The sequence below is a fragment of the Pezoporus wallicus genome, unplaced genomic scaffold, assembly GCF_028554395.1.
Source record: "Pezoporus wallicus isolate ANWC-B61680 ecotype Strahan unplaced genomic scaffold, APGP_CSIRO_Pwel_v1 contig_8517, whole genome shotgun sequence".
Taxonomy (NCBI): domain Eukaryota; kingdom Metazoa; phylum Chordata; class Aves; order Psittaciformes; family Psittacidae; genus Pezoporus; species Pezoporus wallicus.
In genome coordinates this window covers 355,047-380,325 of record NW_026635263.1, presented here as the reverse complement: position 1 = coordinate 380,325, position 25,279 = coordinate 355,047, and the positions used below count along the sequence as shown (strand labels likewise).

The 25,279-nt window shown below is 42.1% G+C and overlaps 1 protein-coding gene across 2 annotated transcripts; it reads left to right on the top strand.

Moving 5' to 3' along the window:
• The first annotated feature begins 4,026 nt into the window (after positions 1-4,026).
• On the top strand, positions 4,027-24,999 carry SLC6A4 (solute carrier family 6 member 4). Of its 2 annotated transcripts, none has more exons than XM_057415100.1 (14): positions 4,027-4,517; positions 11,892-12,508; positions 13,250-13,384; positions 14,183-14,402; positions 14,779-14,917; positions 15,299-15,433; positions 17,223-17,326; positions 17,747-17,874; positions 17,995-18,107; positions 18,650-18,781; positions 19,869-19,968; positions 20,325-20,425; positions 22,398-22,565; positions 22,940-24,999. In XM_057415100.1, the coding sequence occupies exons 2-14, from the start codon at positions 12,046-12,048 to the stop codon at positions 23,012-23,014; spliced, it is 2,013 nt and encodes a 670-aa protein (XP_057271083.1). In that variant the 5' UTR covers positions 4,027-4,517; positions 11,892-12,045; the 3' UTR covers positions 23,015-24,999. The 2 variants fall into 2 exon arrangements, with proteins under 2 accessions (XP_057271083.1, XP_057271094.1); XM_057415111.1 differs by lacking the exon at positions 4,027-4,517 and adding an exon at positions 5,438-6,395.
• Positions 25,000-25,279: the final 280 nt, after the last annotated feature.

Genomic DNA, 25,279 nt, shown 5'->3' with positions numbered 1-25,279 from the left:
AACTGCTTGTGATAAATTGATCAAAAAGTTGTGGGCTTTAACTGCAGCAAAACTTGGTGAGATTGGGAAAAGCTTTCTGGTGATGCAAATAGTGAAGAGCTGGAATAGATTGCCTGAGGGTGTGTGATGCCTCCCTTGTTTGAGCTCCTTAAGGACAGGTTATGGAAGAATGTGTCAGAACTGGCAGAGTTGATCCCTCTTTTGGCAGAGGGGTGGACCTCAGCTCCTGAGGTCCCTTCTGGCTTCATGTGTCTGTGATACAGAACCTCTACTTCATGCTGTTACTTGAATCAAGGCAAGTAAACAGCCTTGTACTTGATGCTGAACCCTGGTGGCTCTGAAGCAAAGCCAGGTCCCTTGGGAAGCACTATTATGCACAATATTTTCATTGTGAGTAATGCATGTGTTGTTCTGGGGGTGCTTTTCCCTTCCAAAAGGTCAGTATTTTAGTCTTTTAAAACCTTTTTGCTTAGGGCATTACACCAACTCTTTCCTTTATGCTATCTCTGAGAGGGGCAGAGCAGCCAAAGAGAGTCACTTTTTCTCTGGAGTTTATCATTTGTGTTGCCCATGGCAGCAGTGGTGAGGATTGAGTTTGACAAACTAAAAGAGTTTCCAAGCCAGTTTTTGTTAAGTATTTAAAGTATTGTCCAGCATGTGCTTATCTCCCAGCTATTTCCCTGTACAGCTTATACAATAGTATGGCTTGGTTTTCCTTTCCTTCAAATAAGCACAGAAAACCCACATGGCTGAGACACATTACAGGAAATGAAGCTAATCTGGCAGAAAGAGTTTTGCCTTCATGCTCAGCATCTTTCTAAGTTCTTTGTAAGAAGGAGTAGGGAAGAGGAAGGGAAATAGCTCTATTTCTTCCACTTTGAGGACTCTAAAGGCAGTTGAACAAACTTTTTCTCAGTGGTTAACAGCCCATGAAAACCTGTACCTTGGTAAGAATCAATAGCTGTGTGCCCTTGCTAAGTGGCTTTGTTATCCACCAGTTGTATCTCACAGGCAGTGGGCTTGTTTTTAAGCAGCAGTTTAAAATGTGAATCCAATCAGTATGTGATTTCCCACTAACAGCTCCTGTGGCTATGTTAACTGGGTCACTCTGCTCTTGTGTCCTAAAGGAAATATCACTAATGTGACCAGCAGCCCTCAACTGGGGAGTAAGAACTGAGAGAGTTGAGCAGATGATTGAGAAGCCACATGCTCCATACAGAGGCTGAGGAAGTTTGTCCTGTGTAGCACAAGGGATGGCTGGATCCAGAAGAACCTCAGGCTCTTCTCAGGTGCATGGAAGTAAGAGGACACCACAGAGGTGATGGAATGAAGTGGCCCAGCACCACTCCAGCAGTGTAGTACAGCAGCATGTGGTTGAGGAACAGACCGCTTAACTCCTGTCAGTTTGTAGGAAGTCGTTCAAAGAGGATCAAAACCTAAACTCTTTCCACCTGATGGAGTGGAAATAATGCGGGAACACTCCTGACTTGCTACAGTCCAGCAAAGGAAGCTCTGTGCCTTATCAACTGTAAACTAAGATCACAGCAAAACCAACATCCAACTGATAAAAAAATGCCTAGGTTAGACTGAAAAACCAAAACCAGTTCCTGCCCACTGTGTTTCAGTGCTGCTGCTTTCTTTAGTTTATATCTTTTGCAAATCCATATAAAGACCTTTGGATTGCTGAGGAACCAACCGACAGTTTCCTTTTCCTGTTTGTCAGTGGTGTAGTTCTCGTGGTAATTCAAGGAGTTCCTCTGACAGGTGGCAAATATTGACGGATGACGTTGTAAAAGTCAGATAGCTCGGATTCCATCAAAAGTCAGAATAGTAATTCCTCCTAAGAAAAGGAAGAGGCAGGGGAGCTTACGTGTAGTAGCAGTTTGTAGGTTCTCGGAATCGGATTTCTCCACCCAAATGCTCTCTCAAAACAGCTGAAATCACAAAACCTCTCCAAACCCCATCTAATGCCCAGATGTATTTCCCAGCTCAGTCAGCTTAGAAAATAACAGGGCAGGACAATCAGAATTTCTTTTAACCCAAAGCCAATCCTAATAGCTTCTAAACACAGTCTGATTCCTAACTAAGCAAAAAACTGGGAACAAATAAATACTTCAGGATTTGTTTTGTGTTATTTGGAAGATTGTTCCTATCCTCTTACTGGCAGTGAATCAGACACACTTGCAGAATTACTACTAAGCTCTTCTTAGTACAGCTGGTACTGCTGTTATTAGGGAATTTGATGCTTCCCATCCTTGTACTGGCATTGGGAACTGGATCTACAGTAGAGAACTGCAGAAGTGTTTGAGGCTACATCTTGTGTAAAGTCAGTTTTCTTCCTCTTTTTTCATACTTTCCAGAAATCATTAGTGTTTTACCCACCAATGCACAGGATACTTCATGGAATTCTGGAACTGACTCGGTACAGCACTTGGAAGTCTTTCACATGCAAGATAAAGTGAAGGGCTCTGCCTGAAATCCCAAGTCTGTCATTTATATTATGCTCCAAAGGCTCCAGACGGGTAAGAAACTGCAAACAAACCCCCATGCTGCTGCAAAAGCCATTAATGAGAAAAAACTCCTCAACTGACCAAGCAGTCCAGGATAAGTCATGAAAGGTGGTTTTGTGTTCTCAATGTGCCTCTTGTCATGTTACAGCTTTGTGTGCCCTACAGAAATAACCAGATGGTGATGCTGGGTGCCACTGATGTGAACATATGAAAGCAATTTAACTGCAAGTGTTGGCCAAGGCGAATGGTGTGCAGCAGTGTTTGAGGTCTTGCTAAAAGAGCCTACTCTAAGCAGAGACCAAGACAGAGAAAAAGCCTCAAAGGTCATGATGCCGTAAAACTTTTAAACCCCCCACATAATCATGTAAAGAAGGGGCCAAAGTAAAGAGAATTTTTCTTGTAAAAGAGTAGAAAAAGTGAGTTTGGGAAATCCATTCCCATCTCCCAGCAGTAGTGAGCTGGCAATCTGCATGAAAGCAAGGCACAGATTCCTCCCATATCCCAAGAAAGCAAAAAACCTGCTATGCAAAGCACAGGGGCTAACCCACAGATGGGAACTGGTGCATTCAGAGGCTGTACTTCAGCATTCATAAAGGCTGAGTGAGGCACCAAGCCTTTGTCCTTGCAAACCCTTCAGAACAGGACAACCAGGGGGACACTGTGACTGATTACAGGCTGCAAGGACGCTGACTTTGGGGCAGCTAAACAGAGATTAACACCACCACAGCTGCTTATTTTGGAAAGAAGGGAAGTTCAGCACAGCAGAGAGCGGATGATTTAGTGCTATTTCCACTTAAAGATCAATGGATGTCTGATACAACTGAAGGCCACAAACTTAATTTGACACAGTGGTTTTAATACCTTGCCAACAAGAATTAACGGGAAAGCCAAAACTTCTAAGCCATGTGTGGCTGGTGTCTACGATTGCAATACCTGAGCTATCCTTGAGATGGTGCAAGTGCCACGCTGCTGCCTGCCTGCTGCTGTCATTAAGGGACCAGGAGACAGAAAAAGGAAAGTGCTAATTATATCCCAGTGCTTTCCAGTGCTCAGACTTTGTTTTCTTTTCAATTGTCTGGAGCAAGGCTCTGAAAACTGGCAACAACTTCCAGCAAAACCGCTGCTGCTCCAACCATCCGCTATTCTTAGTTGTCCCCATTCTGCTTTTCCACTTGTTTTCTCCCAAATCTGTCGCCTAACCCATGGCACTATTTCACTGACTTGTGGGTTATGACTCTTTATAAACACATGGTAAAGTCTAGGAATGAAGAAATCCTGGATGAAAAAGCTGGAGACCCGGCATGTGTCAGAGGCTGAGTGAGAGATTTTGAGGAGCAGCAGGAAGAAAGGAAATCACTTGTTGAGCTTACCGAGGCAGCAAAGCGCTTCTAAGAATCAGTGTAAAGAATGCTTTAAACCACAACTAAACCTTATTTCTTTGTTAAAATAATGTAAATATTCAGCAATAGAAGTTATTCTTTCCAAGCCATTTTATTGTCATCAGATCCCAGTTTTTTTCCTACCTCAATTCCCAGACCCACCTGCAAACTCGTCATTTACTGATTTCCTCAGAACTTCCACCCTGTTTGCTGTCTCCATCATCATCATCATCCCCATCCTGTTATTTATAGCTGGAATAAGAGCCAGCAAACCTGTCCCTTACCAGGAAAGCTTCCCTCCTTCTCCCTCTGCCTTCATTGGATCCTGCTCTTTTGAACTGATCGGAGCAGGCAAATGTAGCCACCCACCTCTAGGAGGAAAACTGAGCTGCAGCCCTGGTGAAACATAAAGTTTATTTGACTAAAGTGACGCAAAAATTCTCCAAGAGCTCTTTGGCAGCAGATTATCTGGAAATCAGACCATGTGAGGGGGACTGGTGTACAAAAACCTCCCCAAGATGCTGAGTTGCCCACAGGCTGAGCTCCCGAGACCGAAGTAAATGTGGGTGAAGGTTACTCGAGCTTGGATAACTCCAAGGAAAGTGCTTCAAGCCGACCCAAACGACAGGTACTTTATGATGTTGTTTTTATCACTGATTTCTGAGGACTTTATGAATTTAGACAGACTTTGAGACGCTGTCTTCAGAGCTTACCTTCTGAAGCAAGCAGATAGCAGAGCTTCATTAACTTCCACTCCTTATTGCCTCTTTCAGCTCTAGTTATGAAGTCTGAACTACTAATAACAGTCTAGAATGCGCACGCTACGTTTTGCTTCTTTTTAAATCAGCTTTTAAGGTCTTAGAGTATTTCTGTAGCTTTGGGGAAATGTACATCTAACAAAGGGTTTTGGTGAAAGTTTGTTTTGATTTTGTCTTAAAACTTTAATGCTTTTTCTTGCTTTTCTGCTGCTCTGATGCCCTACTCCCTCTTGCTCAGGCACTTGTCCAGCAGTTATGAATGTTGGGAGTCAAATGCCTGCAGCAGAACATGTTATGACAATCTGAAATTACAGTTTTCACAGTCCCCATAACTGCATTATGAGCATGAAGTTTATTTAAAGTTTACAGAAAGGCATTAAACTATAAGGAAAAATAAGCAGAATCTGAAGGGAAGAAATCAATGCAAACTATTGTTTATTTTATACAAAGTAAGTTTTAATAACCATATAAAGTTCTATTTTAAAAGGTAAACTGTTCCAGCACAGTAAATTATCTAACTCAATGGGACAGATTTATTATCAGTAATAAATCTGAAGAGTATGTCATATATAGATTTATAGTCAATCATGTTTAGTGCTGAAACAACTTGCTTGCTGGTTAGCTTGCCAAGTAATATGGAAGTTTAAGTGAGGAATGCCATGTAACTGGATATATAAATAGTCATGGAAAACATGTTTTGGTGTGGTAAGAAAGTCTGGGGGGAAAGGATCGTGCATTTACTGGATCTGGATTCTTGGAAGCCTTGTGGGATTTTTTTTCACGTGGGTTTTTAGCTGCCAGGCATTCACCAGGGAAGGTCCAGGCACTTGGACCTCATCTTCTGGTGCTATCGATGACTGAATTGATGGTAGTTTTCTCAGAGAGCACTTTGTAAACTTGTCATAAAGCAAGTGTCTGTTGTGGTCCATTTTCTAATTGGACAGGGTGTGCTGAATCGCAAATGGTTATATAAATCAAGAAAAACTGCCCTAAAACTGGAATTTAATAACCCCCCTAAATTATTCCCACACAAGGAAATGCACGGTGTGTATTTAAGCTCTTTCCTGCTTTCCCCCATGGAAATAAAACCCAGCCAGTTTTCATTAGGAATTAAGAGCCTAAAGAAATGTTAAGTCTGTATCCTGTTGTCCTTTGTGATGCTGGTGTTTTAACTCTGTTCCAAAACTGTGTATCTGCAGCTCTGTTGATCTGGCAATCTGTATCATAGATTTTACACAACATAACGAAGCCTGTCTGTGGCACAAGTGTTTCATAAAGAACTTGGAGCCTGTATAAAGGGGCTGTAATTTAGAGATAGCTGTTAACAAATCTCCTTCAAAGAAACATCATCTGGAAACAATGGTGACTGTTTCTTTACCTCCTTTAGGTCAAAACATTACAAACAAGTACATGCATGCAGCCAGGCTTTGACTTGCATCTGCAAACAGGTCTCTCACTTCAAACACCATGCCTGTTAATTTGCCTGTGCAGAGTTCCATTAAGGAGCTCTGCTCTATTTGGTGATATTTGCTCTGTTATGACTTTTCCTTCAAGTTTATATAAATAATTTGAGGAAGAATACAAAGGGAATAGCATTCCCTCTGTGCTTATCTGTTTCCTTGCACTACATGTAGCCACTTGAGCCACAAAATGCATTTTCTCCCCCTCCTCCCTGTTTTTTAAATGTCATCCATCTGGCAGCATTCCCACTACAACACAGCATCTGTCTTCTCAACACATTTTTAAAGGTAAATTCTCTTTCTTGCCGACTTCTTAATTTCAGACTGAAAGATGGACAAGATGGGGACATAAAAACTCACAGCACAGGTTTATATTCCCCCAATACTATTCCTTTCAGAGGCATTATTTTCACATCTTACTTGTATTTAGCCTTATCTGGGAATACACAAGTTAACTGGAGACAGTTTGTTACTTATGCCATTCTTACCTTGGTAAGAGCCTTTTACTCTCCCACTATCTCAGTGGGACTACTTGTTGAGTACAGTTCTATTCTGTTTTAGTAAGAAGCAAGCCCTTGGAGAACTGCAAATACTCAGATATAGGATCTAAGTTGTCGTCTACAAGTTGCAGGTGTCTTATAAAATACCCATTAGTGGTGTGCAGAAGTACCCAATCCAGTTACACTTAAAATGACTGGCACCAGGATCAGACCTGCTCACTAGAGCCATTAATTTCAGTGGGTTTTGATCACTCTGTATCAAAAGTCAGTTTTGATTGTATCCAACTAGACTGCAGAAGCATAGCTAAAACCCAAAACCCTGAAGAAATGATTTTTCTGTTGTTGAGGGTAGTTTAGACATCAGCTTGCACCTGCTTTGCACCAAATACTGCTGGTTACAGGCAGCCCTCCCAAAGCTGGGAGTCTGTATCTTCTACTGTGTATTTATGAATATCAGGCTTTGAAACCTGAAATGGAATCTGTCACACTTGCTATTGGCTCACAAAGGAAACAAACTGATAGAAAAGGATATCCTAGGTGCTCATTTTTTAGTGACATCAGTATATACAAACACAGCCAAAAAGCAAAGGGCATTTATTTTTTTTGCATTATGAACCCTAAGCATGGCTTGTGTATGATACACAGCAGGTAAAATGAATCCTAATCTAGTTTCAAGATTTAATTGGCTGAAACTTATTTTCCAACAACTCCTCACAGCATGGGCACATCAGAGCTATCCCAGAATAACTTTGATTAAAGGGTTAGTCCTGGCCTTCAAAACCTCCTTCACACCACACTTGCAGTAAACCAGGGATGCACCAGCCCACAAAAGCCTGTTAAAAGGACCAATCTTTACAAGGTTCTCACTGTCACCCAGGTCACCTCCCTCCTGTGCAAAGACAGAGCTGCCTGTGTGAACAGCACCTTTATTCCAACGTGTAATCTGCAGTCAAGCAGCTACATAATTTTAACCATCTTAAATACTTTGTGATAAAACCAAGATTTAGGTCAAGGTAACAGGTATGTGTTATAATGTTTGGTTCTGTTTGCCAGCAGGGTGAGTTAACTTTTTGTCTCAGAGTTCAAAGCACTTGAATTCTTTGCAAGTGCTAGCATGTGAACGGGCAGAAGTGGGGCAGATGGAGGAGCTGCGCGAGGGATAGACATGGGTTTTGCTGCAGGAACTGCTGTAATCCAGTGAGTAGCTGGCACTCTAGCAAGCATTGGCTCATAAAAGTAGCACATGAAAACAGAATGTAATTTGTATGATGCAAAATGCATGCAAATATCCACATGTTGCAAGTTAGAATGTATTGGATGGTTTGGAGACAAGCAATGAATCTGCAGTCACGCAGAGTGAGGCTGAACAAACCCTTGTGCTGAGGAATTCAGGAAGTCAGTGCTGCCCCACCTCAAATAAAGTATCCTCCAGGTGACTCAAGGCATTGAGATTTGCTTTCCTTGAAGCATCTGGTATTTGCTGTACCTCAATGTAATTGCCTTAATCTCCTGGACACATCAATCTGCTCCTTTAAAAAACACAGAGAACAGGAAAACCGTTTTGCCTTGAAGCGCTAGAAGGATTTTGGTTTACTGCATGGCAGGACATTAAAAGAGAGGGATTCCCACACTGCCACGAGAGGTCACTGCGTGCCTCAAGAACTAAACAAAGCGATGCTCCTTCGGTTGTGCAGCTCAGGGAGGAGCCGGGCCCCAGGACAGGGATGGATGTTCCTTGAGGATTGCTTTGATAGAGGCAAAGGAGTTGGGTTTGTGCACCAAGGGGCATAGAGGGCTTTGACATCCATAGTGCTGGTTCGAGTTTAGCTCGAGTGGGAGTAACCAAAAATGATAATTTAATTAATATTTGGCTGATGTGAACTGCGTTGGTGGCTCCAGCCAAGCTCGTAGGAACATATGGCTTCAATTAGCCAGCCTAGTGTTTTCAGCAAGCAAGCAAAGCAGGGAATAGCTGTGGAGGATGTGCTGTGTGTTAGAGGATGCTTCCCTGGAGCAGGGCTGAGGGTTGCTCTTCTTCTGTCACTCTTTGACTAGGGAGGAATGCAGTTCACAGGGCTGGCACCTCTCCTGTGCTCCTGGACAGCACAGCATTAGGAAAAGAAAACTGGCCTTTAGAATAATCATAGAATCCCAGACTGGTTTGTGTCGGAAGGGACCTTAAAGCTCATCCAGCTCCAACCCCTGCCACGGGCAGGGACACCTTCCACTAGAGCAGCTTGCTCCAAGCCCCTGTGTCCAACCTGGCCTTGAACACTGCCAGGGATGGGGCAGCCACAGCTTCTCTGGGCACCTGTGCCAGCGCCTCAGCACCCTCACAGGGAAGAGCTTCTGCCTAAGAGCTCATCTCAGTCTCCCCTTGGGCAGGTTCAAGCCATTCCCCTTGGCCTGTCCCTGCAGGCCCTTGTCCAAAGCCACTCTTCAGGTTTCCTGCAGCCCCTTTAGGCACTGGAGCTGCTCTAAGGTCTCCCCTTCAGGAGCCTTCTCTTGCAGCATCTCCATGAGCTCCTCTAAGCTCACTCCAGAGTCTCTGTTCAGAGCTACTGGAGGGACAGAAGGTGCACACACTTAGGACTGCTCAGAGGAGCAAAGACACATCACATCACAACCAAATGAAGACACAGCGAGCTTGCTTTTTCTTCTTCTGTAGCAGATTATGCTGGCGATAAGAAGCCAATGTGAATTTATATAAGAGCAACCTTTGCAACAGCTCAGATGGAAAATAAGTAACAAACTGCCCTTTCTTACATCAGTCACTATCATCATTCTAGCACCTGTAACTACTGAAGGATCGGTGCATGGAGATGAAATGGAGGGCAAAATCCTTCGCTATTGGTGTAATTTTCCCCTGGGTATGTTCCCTAGTGATCCTAACACACTTCTCAGCCCCAAGAGCTTCAATTCTGCAGCTGTTTGTGCTGTTTGTAGCAGTTACAGATATTTTTTTGTTTGAGTTGTAACAAGAGGGAGAAAAAGTCCATTCTCCCACAGTTCTTACGCTGTAATGAGATCTGACTCTCTAAATGCTGTGTTTTCATGTGCCAACTATACCCCTGTGAACACTGCTGTTGAGTCTGTCACTCCAGAGATTTCCCAGGGAATAGTTCAAATTCCAGCTGAAGCCCCCAAAAGTTCCCACATAATTTTGCATATTTTAGGCTGAACTACTGAAAATTCTACATCAATATTTCAAATAATGTGATATTTCTTCCCTGTGGTCTGCAGAAGACCAGAAGGAGCTTAGAGCTGGATAAGACAACGGTCTTGATTGTCACAGATCCAGCAAATCAACAATACATTCCATGACCTCTCCTCTGTAAAGGAAGCACCAAGAAGTATTTATGTGCAGAAATGAAGTGTTTCACAAATACAGTAAGGGTTTAAGTCTCAGGTATGGAAAACTCAGCCTCATGAGATAATGCAGCTAAATCAACATCCTTTACTACTTTCCCATTTATGAGTAAGAGGTGTAAAGTCCATAAGGGCTCAGGTTACTTTTCCATGTTCCTACCTTATTTAACATGCTCTATAGGAGAGCAGGATTGGCTGTGACCTTTCCTAGGATTCTTATGTTACCTCCAGTGGTGGTAGGACTGTTCTCATCTACATAGGCTTTTCTGGGATGGTTTCAGACTCCAAAGCCATTCAGATTTTATAGCCTCACAGGTAAAACAGAAACTCCTGTTCTTCTCAGTAGTATTTTTCTCTGGAACTCTGAAGATGTTTCAGTCTTTGTGGATGATTAACTAATGGTAGCAAAGTACTGCTCTAAGAAGTCAGCATTAATGATGCACTGCTTGCTATATGATGAAAAGAAGAACTGAAGAACTAGGTATTTCTGAACGTCATAAACACCTTCAAGTGACTTTCACCTCAGGACCATCCTCCTGTTTACTCTGCAGCTCGATAGCTTTCCTTCTCTTTCTGCTCGCTCTGATAAGTATTTAGGAAGAGGTTTAACAAACTGTCTTTGCGCAAGGATGAAAGCAATGAGCAAATTCTTTCCGAATGGTTGTAAGTGAAATAAAGTAATGCTTATTCTTCTGCTAGCACGTGACAATGCTGTTCACGGTGGTAAAAGGATTTGAAAGGAAAAATTAGATGTAATTATAATAATCTGTGTAGCTTGTGTAAGGCTTTGCTCGCTATAAAGCAAGGTTACTGCCCCAGGGAATTTGCAGCACAGAGAATCAGCTCCCATTTCAAGAGTAAAGGCAGCTTTTAATGCTTTTTTTAAGGGCATTTGACTTCCCTAACAAACGACCAGAGAACAAAACCTGACCCACTGGCCCACAGTTCTTTTTCTGTTCTAAAGGAAAATCTGTGCTGTGCACTTTCTTTATTTGGGGATGGTTCGTTTTGCTTGTGTTAGGCTCCCAGCCCACATGAAGAGGGCTGGGATAGCCAGGGGTTCTCCCAGAGTCTGCTCTTTGCAGTTGTACCCACTGCCCTTCCCGGGGCTGGAACCACAGTGTTAGCAGATCCAAATGGAAAGCTGCCTTTATTTCCCCAAGGATTTAAATAAAACTGGGGACAATTCTTGTCCTTTAAACCCACACATCAGCTCTTACTCAAAACAATCAAATTGAAGTTTTCTGATCTTTTTTCCTTGCTATTATTAGTGCTGACAGCCTCAAAAGTCAGTTTGATGCAAAACAACTGAGATTTAAATACTTACTTCAACTTCCATTTAAACCTTCTAGGTGTGCTGCTAAACAGAGCAGAACCTGTGGAATTTCTGAAGAGAGGTGATCCTGAAATGTAATTTGTATATCCACTGTTACGTCAAATTTGTTTCACTAATTCTTTTCCCTTCATACTGGGTGAACCTAGAAATTGCCACAGGATGAGTGGGTAAGACACAGGATGAACTTATGAAACTGAAAACACAAGCCACACTAAACTCTGCCCTCAGTATTGCAACCTGGGAGTCCCACAGCCTCCCTGGGCGTGAAAGCAGGGTTCAGAGGGGAACGTGGTACCAGAAGACAGTGGGACTGTGCCTGCCAACGATGCACAAAGTCCAGCAAACCTGCCCGAGAGGTTATAAACCAGGTACAGCAGCTTCTGCTGCAGGAGAGGATCACTGCTTCCTTCCTTTCTCTGTACTGAATATCCTGGATTATCTGCTAAATGATTCACACTGCATGCTGTGATGGTTCATTACTTCCAAAAGTATTTTAATTACAGAATCTCTCAGTTGTAACTTAAAAGTTACAGCATCAATAAGCCCTGTAATGGATTTTTAACTATTTTCATTTCTTAGATGGTGTTTGTGCCTTCAATGTGATGGATTTAAATATGGAAGAGGAGTTCTAAAAGTGCTGGGAATAGGCTGGGAATAAAAGTGTGGGAAGACAAGCCACAAGGGGACTCTGCTGCTGTCTGTGTGCAAGTGATTGGAACAAATCCTGGTGAAAATGGAAAAAAAGGCAACGGGGAAAGAGACTGAACCACTGACTTGCAAGAAAGATGCCTCAGACTGTAACAAAGGAGAAGACTGTAAAGAGAATGGACTTCTGGTCAGGAACCCTAAATCTGCCCTGCGGCTGGTGGAGGATGGCAACAAAGTCCATCCCAGCCAGGGTGATAAAGGGCAGGCAGCTCCGATCTCAAATGGTTATTCAGGGGGGCAGAGCTCTGCTCCCTGCAACAGCATGGGAGAGGCAGAGGATGCCCAGTGCACTGCCCCAGCAGCCACCACCACCACTACAACCACCACTTCCACCACCTGCGGAGCAGAAGGCCAGCAGCAGCTGATGGAGCTGGAAGACAGAGAGACCTGGAGTAAAAAAATTGACTTTCTGCTCTCTGTCATTGGCTATGCAGTGGATCTGGGGAATGTGTGGAGATTTCCGTATATATGCTATCAGAACGGAGGAGGTCAGTGACTAGTTCTGTGTGCTGTTCCTTAATGCTGAACTTCCTGCTTGTAAATGGATGGGTTAGTGGCTTATTTTAGTATCGTACATAACAAACAGCAAAGGGAAAATTACTTTGCAAGCATATTGGAAAACCTAAATACTGGAATAGAAGAGCTAGATATTAACATGGAAGAAAACTAGTAAGCAAGATCTAAAATGTCAGTACAAACAGAAGCCAAGAGCCAGTTGGGTACAGAACCATGTTCCAAGAGAACAGACTCAACCCCTGTCCCAGGGAGTATTTTAGAATCAGATAAACCAACATGTCAAAACCAGCTCATGAGGAATGCAAAGCCTTCAACTCACTGATGTATCAGCCAAATCATAAATCTAATCAAGGAGATCTTGCAAGGGACTTTTGTCTCCATGATGTAACAAAGGCATTTTACTGAAGAAATTATTTCACCTGTAGCCCACCTCTCTCACAGTTGTAATTCATTGTAGCCAGTGCAGTTTTGGTGAATCCTATGTATACTTGCTATAGAAATGCGAGACATTTGGCCTGAATGTTGCTTGTTACTCACTTTACTAAGTAGTTACTCTTATGAGAAATCCCATGGTAATTCAGTGTGGCACAGTGGCTAGGAAGGGGGTATGCATTTTGCCTGTGGGATAAAAGGAATTCTTGTGTATGGAGTGCTGGTACTGTTGGAAGAGAAGCCCTATGTAGAGTTACAATAACCTGCTTTCTTTCTTGCAGGGGCATTCCTCATTCCTTACACAATTATGGCCATCTTTGGAGGGATTCCTCTCTTCTATATGGAACTAGCACTAGGACAGTACCACAGGAATGGGTGTATTTCAATTTGGAGAAAAATATGTCCTATATTCAAAGGTAAAGAAGGGGAATGGGAAAATACTGGGGACTTCCAGAGTAACTGGAAGAGTTTCCTATAAAGGTGCAATTTCTTAAATAAATATTAAGATCTTCTAAAGCAAAGTAAGGCTTGTTCTACACAAGAATTTGGCTTTACAAAGAAAGCTTTCATAAAGCTTTATGTCCACTTGCAGACGTGTGTGCTCTCATATGTATGTATGACATGCAACTGTCTAACTGATTAGATAACCACTGGGTCCACGTTCTCTAACCCAAGCCTGGAAATACTCAATAATAAACAGAAAATGTAATTCATAGAGTGCAACATTCCTGAATCCAAGGGGAAGTTCAAACCAGGAAAGCATACAGATCTACTATTTCTGTTACAAATAAATGATTCCCTATCTTCAGCCTGGTCTGTCAATTGCTGTCCTACCATAGAGTCTCTTTGAGTAAATGGGCCTGTCCCATATGCTCATTTACTCTTGCTCCCAGGCTTGAAGCTCTGGTCCTGTCTCTTATTTACTGAGAGTGCAAGACGCCTATTTCTAAATTCCAGGAATTTGGGAACAGATGGAAGAAAACCCTATATAAGCGTGTCCTGTCTTGCTTAAGGATGCTTTTTTGGAATCAGAGCCTGAATGTTTCTGAAGCCACAAGAAATTCCACTGTTGTAAATACTTGAGAGGGTAGTATACCTCCTGAGAGCTGCCTTAGACAGTTACTAATTGTAGTTGATATGGTAACAAATTCCTTCCCTTTGTTTTTGGCCTAAAACTTACACTTACTTCATGTAATTATTTCCTGCCTTACTAGGAATTGGCTTTGCCATCTGTATAATAGACCTTTACGTAGCCTCCTATTACAACACCATTATGGCTTGGGCCTTTTACTACCTCATCTCCTCCTTCACGACGGAGCTGCCATGGACTAGCTGCACAAATGCCTGGAACACAGGCAACTGCACAAACTACTTCAGCAAGGATAATGTCAGCTGGTCCCCACACTCCATCTCTCCTGCAGAAGAATTTTATACGTAAGTGCATGTAAGTGAGGATGGTGATATCAGGCAGACTGGTGGAATATGTAGTTTGGAGGGGGAGGAGGGCTCCTTATTAATGGGACCCTCTTCTGAAGTATTCAGATCACTGAATACTTACTTGTAGGTGTGTGTAAGCTTAGGGTGTATGGGAGGGTACTCTGTATTCTAGATAAAGGGGTCCAAACCACTGTCATCACTTATCATTTATCATCACTGTTGCACCATTAACTAGTTAAAAGATAAAAAGACATGACTGAAGGCTACTTTTCAAGGCCCTACGACTACCTGCAATGCTCAGATGACAGTACAGGACTTAACATCAGCTTCTGTTAAAAAATATCTATACTTGTGTTTTTCTTTCCTCTTTCAGACGCCAAGTTCTACAGGTGCACAGGTCTGATGGGCTGGACGACCTGGGAGGCATTAGCTGGCAATTGAGCCTCTGTTTATTGCTAATCTTCACCATTGTATACTTCAGCATCTGGAAAGGGGTCAAAACATCTGGCAAGGTGAATGCGAAAGCAAGATGAATCAACATGGTACAGTATAGTCTAGCAGCAGTTCTAAATGAGCCAAGTAACTTGACAGAATGATCTGAGATTGTCTTCATGACAGGGATTAGAGGCTTATGGATTTGGAAAGCACTTGGTGTGGAGTGACTGCTACTGTTACTCAAGTAATATGTAACAACAGTAAATCACACCACTGTTCTCTGGACCAGAACAACTCTGCTGAGGGAAAGCATGGGTATAGATGTGCAAGCTGCCTGTTCACAGATCCTCTGAAGAAGCTCACATGAGGATGTTACAAATGCTAAGAGCTATAATAACTCATTATCACTGTTAACTTTCTACTCCTGGCAAACACTGTGTTCCTGTTTCCTCTCACAGGTGGTGTGGGTAACTGCCACATTCCCTTACATCATACTCTTTATCCTGCTTGTGAGAGGTGCAACATTGCCCGGGGCTTGGAGAGGAGTCCTCTACTACTTGAAACCTGACTGGCAGAAACTCCTGGCCACTGAGGTAAAAAACCATTACAAAAGGGTAGAGATTTGCTGTTTGCCATCAGCATGTATACACTTCAATGTCTCTTTTCAGCTCAGAGCGTGAGTAAACATATGTCTTGGTGTGGGCTTACAAGCCCGGCTTCATGCTCTTGTTTAAAGTCACGCTATTCTTTCTATAATTATAAAGATGTTTTAAAGATTAGTATCCACCATCAACTCAGCTTGAACTAAGAGCAGAGCTCCCAGACAGGGGCTGAACACAGTTAGTGATGTGATTAGATGGAAAACAAGCCACTGAACAATTTCTCACCAGGAAAATGGTGACACTGAGCAAGAAGCTGTGATTGCTGCTACACTGCAATAAATCCCTTGATCTTTGACAGCCACACTGAGCAAAGTGAGTTTCCTAAGCCCTAACAACAACTCTAGCTGCAGGATTTTTGGCTGCAATGGGATCATTACACAGTTGGGCAGGCTTTTCCGCAGCCCAAGTGTCCACAGTTGCCTGTATTTATACAGTAAATAGTGCTGGTTACCAGAGTGGTAACTTCCAACCTCCAAGACAAGATCTGGCAGATAAGCCCAAGGAAACTCTGTAGCCACCAACTAAAATATGACCATAATGCATTTAAGTGCCTGTAGAGGAGGAATAAATCAGTTAGGCCTGCATAGACCACCAAGATTCAAAAAGAAAGGAATGAGGACAAGACTGTGGCAACCAACAAACCCCAGGCATTCCAATATCTGATTCAGCTTTGAACTCTGTGGATGACAAGTGGTCCATCAGGCTCTAGGCTACACTTACTTCACTGCCTATGAAAGTGTCTAGTGAGGAGGGTGATGGAAAAAGCCCAAAGCAATAAATACTACAAATATAAAGATTACAAATTCTAATGTTTGCAAGTCTGCTGCTGCCCACCTGATAGGGAGAGTTGTGAATGAAAAGGAAATGAAAAGACACCAGTCTCTGATAAAGCAGCATCTCCAATAAGGGACCACATCTTCAGAAAAAGCAATAAAGGGCATTGATATTGTATTGGCTGTATCTGAAGTGAGGACAGCAGATCACAATCTGTGTGCTGGACGGTGACAGAGCTCTGTCTGTGGGTGATACGGGATGGCCTCATACGATGGAAGAGAATATTAGAAATGAGATGTAATGAACTCCATGGTTCAGTCAAAAGAGGATAAATGAATGAGGACTTTCACCTTTGGAAACAGGCCTGATACTGTACTTTAGGAACACTACTCATTAAGGCTGTGGCCACTTTTCAAGTACAACAGGCATTTCATAATGAGATCATCACACTTGTATCTGAGTCCCGAGGACTAGAACTGCTCCCACACTGTCAAATGCATTTCCATATATCTAGGAAAAGTCTGGGCAGTGATGATCTACTAGGCAGCCTGGAGGACACACAGAGTTTGGAGGAAGATGGGCCAAGCCTACTGCAAAATCATGGATAGGAAGTTCTCATGTTAAACTGGTTGCAGGCAAATCACTGTGAACTCATCTCAGATGCTGTCAGGAGTGAAACTACCAGTGAGCACTCGAGACAGTGTAGAGACACAATAAGCACTGAATAAGCACTAAAATGACAGTGGATATTTACAACTCTCACAGATCTATGACAAATATTTGCATTCCAACATGCTTTCTTAACAAAATGTGTGTTACATCAGGAGTAGGAATACAGGCAGACTAGTGAGACGGAGTTTTGTAGGGCTAAGGGATATTCTGAATATGCCAAACTCATTCACTCTGGTTTGTGTCATTTTTTCCCTTGATCTTCACTATTTTTCAGGTTTGGGTGGATGCAGCAGCTCAGATTTTTTTCTCCCTTGGTCCAGGTTTTGGGGTCCTATTGGCTTACGCCAGCTACAACAAGTTCCATAACAACTGCTACCAGTGAGTTCTACCTGATTCTATAAGTCAAATTGAATTTAAAAATGTAACTGTGGCTATTTAAGGAAAAGAAACCCAGTGCTGGTGAAAGGCACTATTTATAACTTGGACAGAATAAAATTGGATAACTTGTATAAAATAAAATTTTCAATTCTTTAATATTCTTACAGTAAATCCTATTTTTCTAAAACACCAGCATACATCCAGCATTCAACCCAGTGTCAGACTGATGTTACAGCAACCGTTTAGAGTTTGGGGTTGGGGGTTATGTTTCTTTCTTTCAAATCTACTGCTTGATTTTTCCCCTGTATTCCCCTAGTTTTCCTAGGACTCCATCCAGAACACTAACTCACCCCATCTGTAGTAAACCCCTCTTTCTAGCAGATGCCGATTCCCTGACACGAGTTAGGTCTTCTGTTGCAGAGATGCTCTGGTTACCAGCACCGTGAACTGTGTGACTAGTTTTGTGTCTGGATTTGTCATTTTCACCGTGCTGGGATACATGGCCGAGATGAGGAATGAAGATGTATCAGAGGTTGCCAAAGATACTGGTAGGTTACGTTTATATGCACATCTCTCAAAGTGCTTCTAAGATAGAATATAATCTTCTAGGTTGAGAATAGCCTCCTCACAGCAGTAGCGTGCTAACAGTTATCCTGTTCTAATATCAGGACCCAGCCTCCTCTTCATCACGTACGCTGAGGCCATTGCAAATATGCCTGCTTCCACCTTCTTTGCCATCATCTTCTTCCTGATGTTGCTCACGCTGGGATTAGACAGCACGGTGAGTACACAGCAGTGCAAGGCAGTGAACCTCTTGGGTACCTGGTGTATAGCATCACTCTTGCCAGCATCAGAGGAAACAGAATTACAAATACTGCACCGCCACTAAAGGGTTTAAAGCAGGATTGGCATCTCCATGTGTCTTCTGTAAGACAGCAGGCATTACCTAAATAGGCTTAAATAAAATTAAACAACTTGTCAGTGTCATACTGTGGAAATTAGTAACTCCTTCCAGCAAGGCTGAACTCAGGCGATTTCGCAATCTTGATTCTCCTGAGCCACCTACAACTTACTGGCACCCTATTCCTTGTAATACAGCGCTTCCTCTGGATGGTAGGCATGTCCTACAGATCCATGAAGACTAAATCCCCACCTTGAAGAGTTTAAAAGTTCTGAAGCCTGTCTAAACAGCAGTTACACAACTCCACAGGCAGAATAAAGCACCACTGTTCCAATGCTTTAAAGCTCCTTTAAGCGTTGAAACATACTTCAAGGCAGGTAACACTGCCCTCTATTTTCCAGTGACTTTTCCATGCTTTTCAGTTTGCAGGACTAGAGGGAGTGATTACTGGAGTCCTGGATGAATTCCCGCATGTCTGGAGCAAGCGCAGGGAACTGTTTGTCCTTGGTCTGATCATCATTTGCTTCCTGGGGTCATTAGCAACCCTGACATTTGTAAGTATTTCACCCACTCCTCAGTTTTCCTCACTGGCAGGTTCCTGCTAATGACATCTTTGAAGAGAGTTTCAAGGAATCAGATTAAATCTCCAGCCTGTTTTCTTTATGCGTTAGAAATGTGTTTGTGGAGTGAAATGTGAACAGTAAATCTCACTAGGAAATGTGCTGCAAAGTGATCCTTTTGCAATTCAGCACAACTCTGATGTGCTCCACATCAGAACTGATGCAGCTGCTCTTCCAGCTGCTCCAGGAACAGGCAACCTTCCACATTCTCTATGTGGCTTACTTCTTGTTCTCCAAAGCCCCATGTTTAAAAATGATATTGTTATTCTAATTTTTGCAATGTTTAAAATATTTTTTTTTAATTGAACATACATCTGCTAGAAAATGCTGTGATTGCCTGCTGCTGTTCTCCAAAAAATTTCTAGCAACGGATTTCCTGCATCTTCCTCATAAAATCAGGCCAGAAATCAGGATCAGTCACACCAAATAGTCCCTGTGGAGCTATTTTCACAAGAAGCACAATTCTGAGTAATGAGTTCAATGATCATATGGAAGAAGTAAAAATACTTGGCTTTTGTGTCACATTTCACTCCACTTGCTCTTTTATGTGCAACTTCCTTCTCATTTAAGGCATTTGCTGCAAATAGACTTAGCTCCTCTCCAAGACACAATGCTCTTCTCTTTCATGATTCTAGATCCCAAAGAAAGCAAAGTAACACCATAGTTATTTGGTGTTTGGTAACTGTGACTCATATTGGTGAAAGAAGATGCCATCAGAGAAGGCACGCAAAAAGCCATCCCATCAACCCCCATCAAATCCCAATTGCTCCTTAAAATCCAGCTAGAACTGCCAGTGGGTTCAGCTTTAACTCGTCTGCGTGGCAGCCCCACTGGTTCATAGGGAGGGAGCAGACCAGCAGCACGCTCAGGGAGTTCACTGCCAGGACCAGCCATGCAGTGACAGAACTCAGTGACCCATCTGGGAATGCTCTGCTTCAGGTGGAAGCAATAATGAAGAGCAGTATGAGCAGATTCCCGTCACTGGATCTTCGGTTCCCTGATGATGTGGTCTCCTTTCCAGGGAGGTGCATACGTGGTAAAGCTGTTTGAGGAATACGCCACGGGGCCGGCTGTCCTAACCGTCGTGTTTCTGGAAGCGGTCGCTGTGTCCTGGTTCTATGGTACGCCTATTGCCATGCTGACCCATTTGCAGTGCTAACCCAGCCGGCTGAGCTGCTGCAGCCTGCTATTTCCTCTGTTCAGCAGACAAGATCACCGGTGTCTCCAGAAAAAGTTTACAAACTCACTGATTACTAAATCCATGAGAATTAACTGTTCTCTGACGTGAGTACACAGACATCTAAAAGCAACAAGAGCGGTAATGCAGAATTAAGGATTTAATATAATTAAGACTTACAGAAACAAAACAGTCTTCCATGATGGAGTCTAGATTTACTTGTGTATACAAAATGCTGTGCATCTACTTGCCCAAGACTTACATCTGTTGTTACCACTCTCCTCCCACTTGTCTCCACAGGCATCACCCAGTTTTGCAATGACGTGAAAGAAATGCTAGGCTCTGCCCCAGGCTGGTACTGGCGAGTTTGCTGGGTAGCAATTAGTCCCATCTTCCTTTTGGTGAGTTTTCTTTATAGCTTTTTCTTTCCAGCACCAGAAAATGACCACTGAGCAATGCTGCTCCTTTGACTTCTAAAAGCTTAATTACAGAATCTTCTGGTGAAGGTCTTCAGTAGCATTTTTTGTTAAATCAAAAAGGCTCAAAGAGTGAAAAATCCAATGCAAGGTCTTGTTACTAAATCACTGTTTTAAGGATTTTTGTTAGTAAGACTGGGTTCTCCACCCCTCTGCTGAACAAAGTTACTCTGGTTTGTTGCTTTATGTTTACCTCAGCAAAATGAGGCAATAAGAGATGATGATAAAATATACTGCCTGGGGAGGAAAGCCAAGATAAGTAAATATACTGCCTCAGCACCCGCTGACTGACAACACTGGAATATTCCACTTAGAATTTACAGCAGTTAATTACAACCTTTATAGATCTGTAATTCTGAGTTGGAAGCACTGTCCCAGTGTTTGACTTGGCAGGATTATCGATAACATTTTAACATAAAGTGTTCATTTCCTGATCCAAAATTAGTTCACGCTCTCTTTTATTGCCACTAGCCGTAGCAGGAGCAGAGCAGGTCAAATTGGAGGTTATAAAGCACAGAATGTAGGTGTAAGACCTACAGAGTGAACTCCAAACACTTGTAATGATCAATGCATCATTAACAGATTACCATTTTATTACCCCTAGAAAAAGAAGGGAAGAAAAGGCTATAAATTGGGGTGACACCACAAAGAATTTTTATACTCCTGTCCTCTTTGTGATCCTAAGGCAGTAAAACAAACAGGGAGGAACATGGCTCTGGTGATGGGGTTAGCAGGCAGAGCCATTTGGATTCTCCGCGGAAACTAAACTAAACTAAAGGAAGCCCAGAAGGCAGCACATTATTTCTGTATGGAAATTTTGCTGTTAATCCTGATACTCTGATGATAGAATCAGATGTCCTTCCAATGCTAGTCACAAATATTATTCGTGTGATATTCAACTAAAAGTATTTGTTGTTTCACTAGACAGTTTTCATTCATGAAGGCTATGCACTGGAAAGCGATCTAACAGCATCAGTCGAGCTGATGCCAGAATGCTGTATCCAAACTAGTATTAACAGTTGTAAAAGCTACTGAAGAACTGAAATGCTCTGGAAAAATATCACAGAAAAGCTAAACTGTGTAGAAATAAGTAACAGTGGAAAAAAAATAGAATCTGTATAGCTTATCACAGAGAAAACTGACAGCCAATGTGATTACCACAGGTAAGTACTCTTAACAGTGTTTGAAAGAGTATTCAAAGGGGCTACAACCCAATAAAGAACAGCATAAAGCACCACTACAGGGGCTGTGAGTTAAATTCAGACTAAACAGAATTGACACTGATCATAATTAAATGTAGGACAAGTGGCAATGGGAAACTCTACACGTCCCATTTCTGGTGGCTTAAAATTAAGATGAGACCTTTCTGGAAGGCATCCTTTGCTGGAATCAAGTTATAGAGCTTGATAGAAGGGCAACTGGATGAAATTCTGTGCACTGGTATCAATCAATCCGATTCTGTCCATCTAACATCTTTTTTTTTTCCTTTAAATGTACAAGTGTGGTCCTGAATTGTGTCTCTAATGCTTCTCAGGCAACAGACACATCCGTGTGTATTTACGGAATAAGTAACTCATGGGAGTCTTTTTACCTGGCTCTTTCAGCGCCTGGCTGGGCTATAACCCTGAAGCACTCGAGCTCCTTTAAACGTCCTGAAGGAAAGTCTGGATATCCAGAAGTGGTTTGGGGGGTTCTTTAGTTTTGGGTTTCTGGTTGGTTGATTGTTTTTTTTAAATTCCATACTAATGTCATTTAGGATTTTTTTCACTGACAACCTTTTAATCCTACTCGTGATTTTTAGTTCAATGCTATGCTGGGATCTGGAATTGCTAAAGTAAGTGTCTGCCATTAAAATACCAGATGGAACGATCACACTTTCCCCTTTTTCCTTTCCCAGTTTGTCACTTGCAGCTTCCTGTCCAACCCTCCTGAGCTACGGCTTTTTGATTATAACTATCCCTACTGGACCACAGTAGTGGGTTATTGCATAGGAACCTCTTCTGTCATCTTCATTCCAATCTACATGGTCTATCGGTTGGTCATCACACCAGGAACATTTAAGGAGGTAACGATGATGCTCTGTCACAAGTCTGTGACAGCATTTTTGGGATTTACATTTATGTAATTACCAGATCAGAAGTAGTATGTTCAGTTGGCTCAGGGTATCCAAGTGAACTGCAAAGTCCTAAAGCATTAATACTTCCGTCACACTGGTTCAAATTATATGTTGCAAACAAAAACAATACTGTGTACTTCTGTAGCACCTTGTATCTTCATAGTGCTGAGATGAAAGAAGCCTGAAACATCCTTGCGTTGTAGTTCATGAGGTGTAACTCAAACTAAATTCATATCTTATTATAAATCTCTTTCCAAATGGCTGTCACATTATGTATTACCTCTAAAATCAATTGATTTCTAATACTGATTTCTCTCCAACAGCGTATTCTGAAAAGCATTACTCCAGAAACAGCTACAGAAATTCCTTTTGGAGACATCCGCATGAATGCAGTATAAGCTAACCTGGGGGGAGCACAAAATGTGACTTTCCTCATCCTCTCCCCCACCCCCCCAAAGAATTCAGTTTCCAGATAAGACAAGAAATGGAGGAGTTTTCCACGGAGATGGCATCACTGACAACAAGCATCTGGAAACACAGTGCCTCCAGCACATATATCCAAGCAATTCAATGAAATCTCCAGTGCACTTCTAACCAGCCTGAATTGACAGAGAGCCAACGCATACTGGGAACACACGGCTGTCTGTGTGCATGAGAATACCACTACTCCATGCTCTGGGGCTGTCAGAAAGTGTGCATGGCTGAGTAAGCCACTAAAGGACAAGTATCAGCGGGTAGGATTAGGTGTAGAATCCCAAGTCTGTGGCAGTGCTCCTGTATCTTTCTCAATGTGATCGTTTGTACTGGGCAATGTCGTATTCGCTTTTAAGGTTCTAATTGCTTAAACTACATTGAAAAATACAAAGATATTTCTGATAGCCATAAATGTATGACTCAAGTAACACAGGGTTTTATAAACTAGCCAAAAAAAGTAGCATACCCATAGGTTTGTAGTGAAGTAGAGAGGAAGAGGAAACTGAGGATTCTGAGCAGCACCATATGCAGCTCTGCGTACATCAGCACACACGGTTGGTGGCATTATCCTCCTTTTCATTACCAGTGTCTGTTCTTCCTTATGTAGTAAGCACTACAAAAGCATTCTTTGTAATGTGGTAGGCTTCACTTTCCTTTAGACCCAATCAAGCCACAAAAACTCACCACGGGTTACTTCACCCAACACACCCAAAGAAACTACAGGCCAAGAGTGAGCATTTTTGAGTTCCGATGCCAAAAAGTGTAATCTTAAAGATCTGCCTCCCTGCTTTGCTTAGTTTTGTTTTGTTCTGCATTTTTAGTTTGTTTTTAATTTATTTCACACCTACAATTTGCTGGAGCCTGTGGCTCTTTCTACTCCTTCCTCATACAGAACTGAAGTTTAGAATACTCCTGTTGGCTAGCTGACTATAGTACATTTAACAAGCTACACAAACCTACTTTGAAGATTTATTAGCTCATATTCTAATGTGATCACATTTGGGTTTCATCCTCAAGAAGAAAAGGAGGTGAATTTTGTTTTAACAAGAAGCTGGGTAGAGTTCAGCGGGACTGATTCTCATCAGAACTATTTCTATTACATTTTGAGGCAGTAATACACGAATTAACTTTCAGGCACATACAAACCTCTCTATATCAGATGCACGCACTCCAGATGTAACTGTCCTTCAGGCTGACTGCAACTGCCAAGTCAGCTGGAGGACAGCACTTCTGCTGCAGGTACATGAGAGTTTGGATAAACCCAAGTAAGCATCATTTATCTAAAAACCTGCATTCTATTTTCACTCTACCATTGAGATATAACAAGTAAAATAAAATAGAGGATAAAAGTCTCTTTTGTACCTCGTGGCCTACTTAGGTAAGAACTAAGGTTATATATACATTCATAGCCACAGGTATTAAGAGACTTGTTGAAGAGTTACATCAGTACAAAGTACTCGCCACGTCAGAAGAAAGCAGTGATGGAGTCTTTGTCTTCTGAAACATTTTCATTGCTTCCACCAAGGTTTGTCTCCTCAGGTGTGCAGACACCTCCTGGAGGAAGCTCTTACACTTCAGTTGCTGACTTGAGTTCAGTTAACTTTAGGTCTGGAGCCCAACCTCCAATGAGGGAATAAATAACTTCAAGGGACAAGGATTGTTCTTTTGGAGCTAAAAACAAAATGCACCTGAACTATTTTTAAGAAGGGAGCATGTTCTTTCACTGCCAACAGGAAAACAACAGATGTGTCTTACTGTACAGTTACAGGATACTTTTGTAGCTTATCCCTCAAGTATATCGGAAAGCCGTTTCCAAATCTGACTCCATTTTAAGGACAACAGGAACAGTTTGGGAATCATTTTAATATTAGAATGCCATTTAATTATTAAGTTACCAATCAGGAAAATTACTCTTATAATTTTTTTTTGTTATAATAGAAATTTCTATTATTTATTATATTTCTATTATAATAAAAAAAAATAACAAACCGTAACAGATGTAAGATTGCTGAGGTACATGCTGAGGTATGTATCCACCATCTAAGTGTGGGAAGTAAAGGAGAAAACCCTACCCAGCTCCTTCACTCTTCAGACTGGTGGTGAGCTACTGATAAGTGAGTTTTCTCCTAAATGGGTTAAGTATTTAAATAGGTAAATCTTACAGATGGACTATGTTTTGCCAGATTTGA